Below are 13,114 nucleotides of genomic sequence, written 5' to 3' on the forward strand. Positions count from 1 at the left end.
ATTAAAAATCACTGAAAAAAATCTTCTGTAAATACATCCTACGTACAGTTGTGGTCCTAAACTTTTGATCAGCTGACAAACAGCCCATTTCAGTTTATTTGTTGTTTTCACTAAATTGAATGCTCAAAAAACGTTTTCTCACTCCCATTTCTTCTTGTTGCATGTTGAAGCTCTACTTGGAACCTTGTTAAGATCCAGCCATGCTAAATATGATTTGTTGCCATTTTTCAAGTGGTCTTAAACTTTTGATCAGGACTGTATAAAAGTAGATAAGGTAGGTAATGCATCTAGAAGTCAGCTACTAACCGCTGTTTGGGTTGTCCTCTAGTGAGGTCTAAAGAATTGTGTCAAAATTGCTTCAGCAGTGGCATTAATGACGCCTAAAGTAATTGGACTGTAACAGCTTTTGTATCAAGGAGACCATTATAGGAATATACATAATGTAAGGCTCTCTTTACACAGGCATCATAGCTTCTGGTTTCAGAAGACTGATGAGACCGATCCCAGACTTAGATTAGAAACTCATTTTGAAATTATAATAAAAAAAAAAAATAAAAAAAAAAGCAGCAGACCTGTATCTTTTAGATATTACATATAGGAATAAAAGAGCAGAGTATGACATATACAGGAGTCCGTTTATGTTCTCTGCAGATACTTTATATCAACAAGAAAGCAATTTTCCACAAACAAGGACATGGAAGATCCGACAAGAAAACACATCATGAAAAGCACACACTGTACAAATGTTAGCTATTTGAGCACAGCAGTGACAACCGATCATTTTCACCATCCCTCATCTCAACAATGAAGTCTTCTAAAGAGGCTGTCAAGCCTTCCTGCAGAACAAACCCCGGGGCCGTCGGTCTGTCATCAGGTTGAAGGCTCCATAGAGGTGTTGTATTTGCAAATACCAATCACAGATTTAAGAACCCCCTCTTCTTCAGAGCTTACTAGAGCAGTATCTTCCACAACTCTTACTTCCGTATTATAGAAACTTATGCATAAGACTGAATTTAAGAAGCGCTAACATGGTCCAAGAACGCGCCTGCGGATATACAACTAGAACATCATGGCTTCGAGTCCATCCTCCATGAATCTCTTATAGATGGCCATAAATTTTGCTACAAACGCCTCCAAATGATAGATGGCTTTGCTTCCAAGCTGCAGCCGATGCTCGTAGTATGCGGCCATCTGCGCTACATCTCCTTTCAGCTGTCCGTCACAGTTATTGAGTAGCTCTGATAATAGAGACTGAAATGAAAGATGACAAAATTAACGCAAGTTTTAGTCTGTAGATTTAAGGGATTAGAAGAGAGACATTTTTCACTCTGTACTTAAGGTAGAGTCAATATATTAAGCAAGATCATTCTCTTCCAAGATGTTCAGAGCTCAGCCGCTGAACATGCTTAGAAGTACATTGCCTGTACCGCTTTCACTGGACAGAAGATTACAGAGTGGAGAAGAGGATGCAAAGGAGCTAAATTAATTAGGTTTACATAATCATTTATGGAGTCTATGAATGGCATCTATAACATTTTCTTCCATTGTATGAACTTGCATTACAAGTTAGAAGGGCTAACTAATAGGAACTGCATTTAAAGCACGGTGGCTCAGTGGGTAGCACTGGTGCCTTGCAGCACTGGTCCTAGGTTCAAATCCAACCAATGTCACCATCTGCATGGAGCTTGTATGTTCTCCCCATGTTTGCGTGGGTTTCCTCCCACACTCCAAAGACATACTGATCAGGAACTTAGATTGTGATCCCCATTAGGGACAGTGAGGAAAATTAATAAAGGGCATCTGTCAACAGATTTGTCCCTATGACTCTGGCTGACCTGTTACATGTGCACTTGGCAGCTGAAGACATCTGTGTTGGTCACATGTTCATATGTGCCCGCATTGCATGACTGGTTCTGGATTCAGTGCGGGTGCAATACGTTCAACTCGCGCATTGCATCCGTGCGGAAAACTCGCCTGTGTGAAAGGGGCCTAAGTGTAACAGCAACTCCCCTGTTGCTTCTATTGCAGATATTAAATCCTCATTTTTCTCAGCAATGCGGGCACATATGAACATGTGACCAACACAGATGCGGATGCGGTGCGATTTTCACGCACGGTTGCTAGGAGACGATCGGGATGGGGACCCAATCATTATTATTTTCCCTTATAACTTGGTTATAAGGGAAAATAATAGCGTTCTGAATACAGAATGCTTAGTACAATAGCGCTGGAGGGGTTTAAAAAAAAAAAAAGAAAAAAAAAAAAAAAAAAAAAAAAAAAAAGCCTGCATCTCTTTAGTCTTCTTTGGGGAATAGGACCTTTGATGACGTCACTACGCTCATCACATGGTCCGTCACATGACATGTTACCATGGTGATGGATCATGTGACAGACCATGTGATGAGCGCAGTGATGTTATCAAAAAGGTCCTATTCCTCAAAGAAGACAGAAGAGATGTCGGTTGTGCAAACAAGTGGATTAAGGAGAGTTAAAAAAAAAATTAAACCCCTTCAGCCCTATTGTACTAAGTATTCTGTATTCAGAATGATATTATTTTCCCTTATAACCATGTTATAAGGGGAAATAATACAATCTACACAACCTTGAACCCAAACTTCTGTGAAGAAGTTCGGGTCTGGGTACCACATTCAGTTTTTTATCACACATGTGCAAAACACAATGCACCTGCGCGATAAAAACTGAACAATGGAACACAATCGCAGTCAAAACTGACCAATTGGGTACCTACCCGCGCGGGTTTGCCGTAACGCATCTGGACACGCTCGCATGAAATAGGCCTTAGAGGCTCTCTGGAACAGTCACGCCCTCTCCACTTTGATTGCCAGGACCTGGCAGCGAAAGCATCATCATGCCTGCACCTGTCAAAGTGCAGACGGCACAGCAGATGGAGAGCAGAGCCTTCAGGTGTAAAGGCAACACCCAGTTTCTTCTAGAGGCTCATTTGCACATATACAGTACAGACCAAAAGTTTGGACACACCTTCCCATTCAAAGAGTTTTCTTTATTTTCATGACTATGAAAATTGTAGATTCACACTGAAGGCATCAAAGCTATGAATTAACACATGTGGAATTATATACATAACAAAAAAGTGTGAAACAACTGAAAATATGTCATATTCTAGGTTCTTCAAAGTAGCCACCTTTTGCTTTGATTACTGCTTTGCACACTCTTGGCATTCTCTTGATGAGCTTCAAGAGGTAGTCACCTGAAATGGTATTCCAACAGTCTTGAAGGAGTTCCCAGAGATGCTTAGCACTTGTTGGCCCTTTTGCCTTCACTCTGCGGTCCAGCTCACCCCAAACCATCTCGATTGGGTTCAGGTCCGGTGACTGTGGAGGCCAGGTCATCTGGCGCAGCACCCCATCACTCTCCTTCATGGTCAAATAGCCCTTACACAGCCTGGAGGTGTGTTTGGGGTCATTGTCCTGTTGAAAAATAAATGATGGTCCAACTAAACGCAAACCGGATGGAATAGCATGCCGCTGCAAGATGCTGTGGTAGCCATGCTGGTTCAGTATGCCTTAGATTTTGAATAAATCCCCAACAGTGTCACCAGCAAAGCACCCCCACACCATCACACCTCCTCCTCCATGCTTCACGGTGGGAACCAGGCATGTAGAGTCCATCCATTCACCTTTTCTGCGTCGCACAAAGACACGGTGGTTGGAACAAAAGATCTCAAATTTGGACTCAGACCAAAGCACAGATTTCCACTGGTCTAATGTCCATTCCTTGTGTTCTTTAGCCCAAACAAGTCTCTTCTGCTTGTTGCCCGTCCTTAGCAGTGGTTTCCTAGCAGATATTCTACCATGAAGGCCTGATTCACACAGTCTCCTCTTAACAGTTGTTCTAGAGATGTGTCTGCTGCTAGAACTCTGTGTGGCATTGACCTGGTCTCTAATCTGAGCTGCTGTTAACCTGCGATTTCTGAGGCTGGTGACTCGGATGAACTGATCCTCCACAGCAGAGGTGACTCTTGGTCTTCCTTTCCTGGGGCGGTCCACATGCGAGCCAGTTTCTTTGTAGCGCTTAATGGTTTTTGTGACTGCACTTGGGGACACTTTTTAAAGTTTTCCCAATTTTTCGGACTGACTGACCTTCATTTCTTAAAGTAATGATGGCCACTTGTTTTTCTTTACTTAGCTGCTTTTTTCTTGCCATAATACAAATTCTAACAGTCTATTCAGTAGGACTATCAGCTGTGTATCCACCTGACTTCTCCACAATGCAACTGATGGTCCCAACCCCATTTATAAAGGCAAGAAATCCCACTTATTAAACCTGACAGGGCACACCTGTGAAGTGAAAACCATTTCAGGTGACTACCTCTTGAAGCTCATCAAGAGAATGCCAAGAGTGTGCAAAGCAGTAATCAAAGCAAAAGGTGGCTACTTTTAAGAACCTAGAATATGACATTTTCTGTTTCACACTTTTTTGTTATGTATATAATGCCACATGTTAATTCATAGTTTTGATGCCTTCAGTGTGAATCTACAATTTTCATAGTCCTGAAAATAAAGAAAACTCTTTGAATGAGAAGGTGTGTCCAAACTTGGTCTGTACTGTATATATTATATACATATATAAAAAATAAATGTTCTCAGCAATGCAGGAGCATATGAGAATGGGACAGACACAGATGCCTTCAGCTGCCAAGTGCACATGTAACAGGTCAGCCAGTGTCATAGGGACAAATCTGCTGACACTCTCACATGGTTATGAATTTTTGCACTATTGGTTGGAGAATTTGTGCAAATCTATCCTCAATTAAAGGTTACCAGTCAGGCTGTACATACAGTCCTATCTGCAGGCAGAACGTGATCAAGCAGACCGATACATGGTTTTATGGAAAAAAGATGCAACATAACTTTATGCATTTAAAAGGTCATTGTACTTTCAGTAAACTTTTGATAGTTCTTATGGACATATGGTGGGGGGTCTGTGCACAGAGACCCCCACCGATCCTTAGAACTCGCTTAGTGCTCTCTCTCCTCTCGCTCAACGAGACCGTCTCTCCTGCATTGAGGAGAGAGAACACACAAGCTTCTCGCTCCTTGTTCTAGACATCAGTTAGGGTATCGCCACTTTTGCGCCCTCCACTACTATCCCTGCTCTGTTCTCAGTGTAGGGTTCAGTGGGTGGTCCTGCTTGGTGAATGACAGCTATCTTCATATAAACGCTCATACAGGGAAGGCTGTCAATCACTGATAAGGCTACTTTGACACCTGCGTTAGGTGTGGATCCGTCTGGTATCTGCACAGACAGATCCGCACATATAATGCAAACACTTGTATCCGTTCAAAAAAAAATAAAAGGGTCAGTTTGCAATATTCTTTAAAAAAAAAAAAAGTCCAAGTCAAAACGGATCTGTCCTGACTTACATTGAAAGTCAATGGGGGACGGATCCGTTTTTCCATTGCACCATATTGTGTCAGTGAAAACGGATCCGTCCCTATTGCCTTACATTGTAAGTCAGGACGGATCCGTTTGGCTCTGCATCGCTAGGCGGACACCAAAACGTCCGCATTCAGAGCAGAATGGAGGCGGAACGGAGCCAAACTGATGCATTCTGAACGGATCCTTATCTATTCAGAATGCATTAGGGCTAAACTGATCCGTTTTGAAACGTTTGTGAGAGCCCTGAAACGAATCTCACAAGCGGAATTCAAAACGCCAGTGTGAAAGTAGCCCAAGACTGCCTGCTGGAAGCCTGAAGTATAAAAATAGCAAGGATTGTAATGAAGAAAAAAAAAAAAAAAAAGTTATACTGAACCCTTTACAAAAAAAAACATATCAATCTGCTCAGCTCCTCCTGCAGCTCAGACATTATGTTCAACGTGACCAATTCCCTTTAGAAAATTCTAAAATTTACAAATACTATTCTGGCATGTATGAATTTTGCATAGACAGCAGAGGTCCTTGTCGTAAACCTGCATCATTCTCATGTTTCATGTAGCATGGTGTGTACAGTAGCCTGTTGGCACGATTTTTTCCTGAAACCAGAAAAGTGAGCAGTGCAGAGCTGCGCAGTGTTACTCGTTCATTAATATCTTCCACAACTTTTCTAACCAGTCATTTTTAATATATGCTACATCCATCAACGGAGTGTGGCCCACAGTAATATTTGCTTTCTGCATTAGTATTAATCTCTTCAAATCTTGAACTAATATACATAACCATGAACTTCCTCGAGCTACCCACATCACGAGGGATCATTCACACAAAACCCTTTTCGGGCACCCCATCAGGGCATATGGACAGAGCGCAGAGTCGCAGTACAAGGTGAAACGTATGGTAGGCTTCCTCAATAAAAGCCGACTGCTTGGGATTTCACAAGCAGCATAAGCCTTTACAAGAAGGGGGTTTAGTGCGACAGCACTGTTAATATTTTGGTTTTATTAACTTGTAAATATTTGAACGAGTCTACCCGCATTAATGTGGTTTATATTGTCATGTGTTGGGAACAGTAGGGATAATCTGATTCTATTAAAATATTTAATCTAAAGAAAGTTTTCAAAACAGGAAGTTTAAAGGGAATCTGTCACCTGCTTTTACCATTTTAAGCTGTCACCATCGCTATGTTCACTAAAGTATCTTATTTCCTGCAGTCTTCTTACTTTATTTCATTTTGTCCTTTTGATTAAAAAAAGCCCTTTTTATAATATGCTATGAGGCTCCAAGGTGCCCAGAGGGGTGTTTTTTTCCTCTCTGGTGCCCAGTGACGCCCCCCTGCAGTGCCCAAGAACGCCTCCTGATCCTCAAATAACCTCCCACAGCCCCGGCAAATGGTTCCGCCCCATCCCCACGTCATCGTCTACCTTCTAGAAATGCCCCGTCCTTCTTCCTGTCGGCGGTCAGAAATCTTGCGCAGTACCGCCTGCGCGATCATCAACCTCCTCAGGGCAACAGCATCAAAAGTCTCACTGGGCATGCCCCGAGCCCAGTGACGTAATCTGAGCGCTGTTGCCCTGAGGAGGTTGATGATCGCGCAGGCGGTACTGCGCCTGCGCAAGATTTCTGGCCGCCGATTTCGAGAAGGTAGACGATGACGTGGGGAGGGGGCGGAATAGTTTGCTGGGACTGTGGGAGGTTATTTGAGGATCAGGAGGTGTTCTTGGGATTCAAATTAAGGCGGGCTGGGCACCAAAGAGGGGAAAACACAAAAAAAAAAAAAAAAAAATAAAAAAAAAAAACCCCTCTGGGCACCTTGGAGCCTCATTAGCATATCATAAAAAGGGCTTTTTTTAATCAAAAGGACAAAACGAAATAAAGTAAGAAGACTGCAGGAAATAAGGTACTTTAGTGAACATGGCGATGGTGACAGCTTAAAATGGTAAAAGCGGGTGACGGATTCCCTTTAATGGGGTCGGTCACTTTCTGGCTACTGTTTACAAGATGTCTCTACGGCACTGACTAATATAGCCTTTGATGAAATTCTGTGCCGTTTTCTATATTTCATTAGGTCTGCCCCCTTGTTTGTCAAGTCTACACAAGGGTCCTTTCCATAAAATGGCTGCTGATGGAGGGTCATGTGACTAGGAAAATCTCCTTGATTCAAAACACTTGCACTGTTGGGAGTGTAGTGCAGGTGCAGTGTACTTAAATGGAGGAGACGTTACATTGAGGTGATTTGCCTAACAAGGTGGTGGCATGGCTTCTGAAATGTAGTAAACGGCATAGAATATCAAAGACTATATTAGTAAGTGCCATATAGTCACCTTACATACACATTGGTCAACAGTAGCCTGAAAGTGGTCAACCACTTTAAAAGTTTGTTTTTATTTCTACCCCCAGGCTGTAGTACAGGTGAAAAAACAAACAAAAAGAAAACAATACTTACCTACTCCCTGTACCACTCCATTGCAGCTCCCTGGCTCTCTTCAAGGCTGTTCTGGTTCTCTTCTGTTATCATCTGGGTGGAAATCAATGACTGGGCTTAGAGGTGACACGTCCCCAAGGAGCAAGTCACTGCTGGGTCACATCTCCACTAAAGGCCAGTCATTGACCAGAACAATACACATGAACCCCTTCCGTCCGAAAGTAGACAGGGACTAGAATGGAGTAGTGGGGGAGCAGATGGATATGGATTCTTCCATAAGGCATTGCACACATGGGTGGAAATGGAGGGAAAAAAATAAATAAATGCTTAAACACAACAACAAAAAAAAAAAACACACACTATAAACACTTTCAGGGTTATAGCCATTATCGCTGAACTCCTGACAGCTCAAACACTCATTATAGCTAAATTCCTATCAAACTGATAAGGCTTAAAATGAGTGTTCATGTGCTCACCTGCGTCAAGGCAATCTCTATAGGGCATGAACCGAACCTTAATTGCTACCTGTTATGGGGCCATACTAGTCACCAGAAAATACAGGAAAAGCAGGTTCTACATGCATGATCCGTCCATTCCTGGTGCCAGAAAGTTCCCAATTAATGCAGGGAGAACAGGCTACAGCTTTATACTTGCACTAATAAAATCTGCCGATGGGCAGACAGGCTAGTCATGAGTGCAAGACCAATGGAGTCAGCCACACCTCCAATGCAAACTGCAAAGAAAAATGGGGTCAGGCAGCACATCCCAATGCCAGGGATTAAAACTCAGACAAAAAAAATTAATAAAAAAAAATAATGCAACAGCATGCTGCAAACACAAAGTACAGTAATGCCATAGTTATAGAAAAGGCTTCCAATTAGGGGTGGGCGATATGGCCTAAAATCTATATTGCGATATAATTTTAAGCATGTGCGATATATTGTTTTCTATATTTGGGGAGGGGTTAAACATTTTTTTTTTTTTACTTTTTAATAGAGCTCTATTAGGGTGATTAGGACTTTACACTCTCCCTGCTGCCCTGTGCACACAACAGCAGGGAGCTGACCATGGCAGCCAGCCTCTCATGTGCCCCCCCAACCTCTGATCAGCTCCCCAGCCTCTCCATCTTATCAGCCCCCTCTGGCAACTCAACCCCCCATCCTCCCCATCATTGGTGGCAGTGCGCCACCCCCCTCCCCCCCCCCCAGTATTGATCATTGGTGGCAGGGGCCCCCTTCCCCCCCACATCATTGGTGGCAGCAGCAGATCCGATCGGAGTCCCAGCAGTGTAATGCTGGGGCTCCGATCGGTTACCATGGCAGCCAGGATGCTACTGAAGTCCTGGCTGCCATGGTATGTCAGTGAGCAGTATTATACTCACGTGTGCCGTGGCCGCCGGGCGCTCCTTCTGTCTGTGCGGCGCATTGCTAACGCTTATAGCTCACGTGCGCCGTGGCCGCTCCTTCTTCTCATAGGCTTATAGCATTAGCAATGCGCCGCACAGACCTATGAGAAGAAGGATTGCCCGGCGGCAGCGGCGCACGCAAGTATAATGCTGCTCACTCACATACCATGGCAGCCAGGACTTCAGTAGCGTCCTGGCTGCCATGGTAACCGATCAGAGCCCCAGCCGGGACTCTGATCGAAACTGCCGCTCCGTGGTCATATCGCAGTCCGGCGATATGCACAAAATCCATATCGTTGCACAAATTTATATTGCATATCGCCCACCCCTACTTCCAATGCATTCATTAAAAGCCTTCTGACACCAGGAGAGGTAAGGTATAGAGAGTGGGGTCAGCATGCATGTTAAATCTGCATTCCCTGGATTTGATGGTGGCCATTATGGCACCAAAAGGTACAGTGAACCCAGCATGCATATGGAACCTGCATTCCCTGCATTTTATGGTGGCCAGCAGACAGGCACAAATATTTTAGTACAATTTGTATTTGCCAAGAATCTTAAATTTATAAAATGAGTGCAGCATTAGCACCAGAATATTTTTATAATATGGCATTATTGTACTTCATTTGTGTTTGTAGAGTGCTGTTGCATTGTGTTTTTTTTGTGTCTTTGTGCTTTCAGCCATGGCCACGTGCACTTGCGCATTGGGATCTGCTAACTGATCCTTTTTCTTTGCAGACACATCAACAGAACCAGGGTATCTGTCAGACACTAATGGTATCTGTCACGTGACTGATCCAGCAGGTAGATTGAATCCACAACACCAAAATGAACATGGCCTAATGCAGGAATCAGCAACCTTCGGCACTCCAGCTGTTGTGAAACTACAACTCCCAGCATGCTCCTTCCACTTCTGTGGGAGTTCAGAGAACAGCCAAGCAAGTGTGCGTGATGGGAGATGTAGTTTCACAACACCTGGAGTGCCAGAGGTTGCTGATCCCTCGCCTAATATCACTGTAGGGATAAAAAAGGGATTCATTTGAGGGATTATGGTCATCACGTCAAATCCACATGTTGTGTGTTAATGTTTCCCACTCCCCATTTTTTCTGATATTTGCCCACTACCTAGATGGAAAACAATTCTTGTATTGTACATAAAAATTACATTTTATTGGAAACCCCACATACCTTCATTATAATCTCAGGTGGAATACAGTGCGTTAGGAGTTCATATAGTCGTCCACGGACCTCCAACAATCTAGTAAAATCAGAACATTGTTCAGCACGAGCAGGATACAAAGCGTGTTAATATGTTACTATTGGGTCGTGTCTCAGAGAAGTGGCACCTATCTCAAGAAAGGGACTCCGATTTAAATGGCAGGCAAACTGCACATTTGCATATGAACTTTCTCCATTCACTACTATGTGACTTCCAAAAATAGCTAAATTAGCGCATGACTATTTTATAGAAGTCCCATACCAGAGGACAGAAAGAACACGTACGTTCACAGCGGCATAACCCATCAATAAGTGTCTAGATGGGACTACCTCCAAGTATGGGTCTGAGATGAAAAACAGCAGAATGACTTTACAAAAAAAAACTGCATTTAATAATAAAAGTTAGGAAAAAAAAATGTTGGAGAAAACTTTTCCAAACACATGTATAAGCTGAAATAACAGATCAAGGACATAGCAAGACCCCTACAAATATCCTAACTTAATGACCCCGACTATAATTGTGCTACTGATTGTTATTCTGAAATGTTCATCCTTGTAAATACAGATTATGGGACGATCTCAAAGATCTCAACCGTTCTCTAAAGAGGTTGTAAATCCAAACGTTTCACTGAGGCAGAAATTTACGGCCGACTTAAATCTACGTAGAAAACAAACAAAAACTAAACTAACCAAAACATTTGTCCAGTGACAGATGGAGGTCATTCTACACATTAATGGACAAGTTACTATATTTATTCTTTAACAGAAATTTCCCCAGTGCTGATGGGCAGATACACAAAGCTCCTCACACGTTGCATATGGGAACACATTTTACAGTATTTTTTTGCATCAACAGTAATTTCAAAGTAGAAAATGACTGGAGTTACTCCTCATCATTAAAGCAGTTGTCTCACTTCAGCAAGTGGCATTTATCATGTAGAGAAAGTTAATACAAGGCACTTACTAATGTATTGGGATTGTCCATATTGCCGGCTTGATTCATTTTTTCATCACATTATACACTGCTTGTTTCCATGGTTAGGACCACCCTGCAATCCATCAATGGTGGCCGTGATTGCACACTATAGGAAAAAGCATTGGCCTCTATGGTGGCCAGGACCATGAAAGCTCACATAGGCTAGTGCTTTTAACTAGAGTGTGCAAGCATGACCACTGCTGATGGATTGCAGGGTGGTTGTAGCCATGGAAACAAGCAGTGTATAATGTGACGGGGGTGGAAAAGAATCCGGCGAGCAAAGGAAGCAATATGGATAATAACAATACATTAGTAAGTGGCTTGTATTAACTTTATCTACGTGATAAATGCCATTTCCTAGAGAGACAACTCTAAGACTAGACAAAGATGATCAAGTTCAGTGTGAGAAACTCACTGTATGTAGGAGTTCCCATTCTGACCTCTGCTTCTCAGACAGGACCGCACAGCAATATAATAATTTAAACAGCTACTACATAATGCTGTAAGTGTAATTCAGTAGATTCCAAGTCTCAAAGGGACACATAGCCTTATAAATCATTATAATGCGATCCTGTCACAGGAGCAGAGGTCAGAAAGTGAAATCACACTGCCACACAGCGAGATTCTCACATCGAATTCTCTCATCTGTGTCTGGCCTAAGAGTACTCACACAATAAGGCCTCATGCACACGACCGTTGTTTGTTTTGCGGTTGACAAATTGTAGATCCGCAAAACACGGATGACGTCCGTGTGCGTTCCGCAATTTGCGGAACGGCATGGACAGCCATTAATACAACTGCCTATTCTTGTCCGCAAAATAGACAAGTATAGGACAGGTTATATTTTTTGCGGACCACGGAACGGAGCAACGGCTACGGACAGCACACGGAGTGCTGTCTGCATCTTTTGAGGCCCCATTGAAGTGAATAGGTGCGGCTCGGATGCAAACCAAAACAACGGTCGTGTGCATGTAGCCCAAGTATGCAGGGGTGCAATTCTCTGTATTAACCCTGTGAATCAGGGACTGCCTACAGAAACTTTTCAACTGGAGGTACAGGCCAAAGAAAGTAACCTGTATCTGCAGAGAGTAAAATTACCCTATGCATATATTAAGTTAAATAGTTTTATTATTAATGCCACATCTGAAGTCTTTTCATTCACTTTCTAACCTTTGTGGAGTTTGCTGACTGACTATGGCATTGGCAGTCTCCTTCACATAGACCTCCCAATCCGTTTCTGGTAAGTCTTGATCTGAGCTGAAGGGATATCTGTAATTAAAAAAAATATATAAATATGAATAATATATTTGATTCTCAACTTCGAGGAAGTTAAAGGGGTTGTTCCATCTATTTCCAGGATGGCCCCCCACAAAGTGAACAGAGAGCACACTGCATATGTGCAGCAATTCCTCCATTCGCTGCATGTTCAGCCATTTTCAAAAGTCTCACAGCAGTGAAGGGAGATCAAGCTGCCCAAGCAAAGCCTCCACTCACTACTACAGAACTCACAAAAAAAACAAAAAGAAACAAACAGAGCCTGCACTTTCCCATTTTTAGAACTCCCATAGCGGTAAATGGAGGGCAGCCACACATATCCCCATTGCTTTCTCTTCACTTTGGGGTTCTTCTTGAAGTAGGAGTGGGTCCCAGAGCTGGAACCCATACCCAATGG

General features: G+C 42.9%; 1 protein-coding gene across 1 annotated transcript in view; it reads right to left on the reverse strand.

Moving 5' to 3' along the window:
• Positions 1-635: 635 nt before the first annotated feature.
• The window catches only part of RFC3 (replication factor C subunit 3), a 30,755-nt gene continuing 18,276 nt past the window's right edge, over positions 636-13,114 (reverse strand). Inside the window, exons 7-9 of the mRNA XM_044286105.1 lie at positions 12,613-12,711; positions 10,437-10,506; positions 636-1,251 (exon numbers count right to left, since the gene is read on the reverse strand). Coding sequence (XP_044142040.1) covers positions 1,060-1,251; positions 10,437-10,506; positions 12,613-12,711 — 361 coding nt within the window. The 3' untranslated portion in view covers positions 636-1,059. The remainder of the gene's footprint in view (positions 1,252-10,436; positions 10,507-12,612; positions 12,712-13,114) is intronic.

The sequence above is a fragment of the Bufo gargarizans genome, chromosome 3 (assembly GCF_014858855.1).
Source record: "Bufo gargarizans isolate SCDJY-AF-19 chromosome 3, ASM1485885v1, whole genome shotgun sequence".
NCBI classification, from domain to species: domain Eukaryota; kingdom Metazoa; phylum Chordata; class Amphibia; order Anura; family Bufonidae; genus Bufo; species Bufo gargarizans.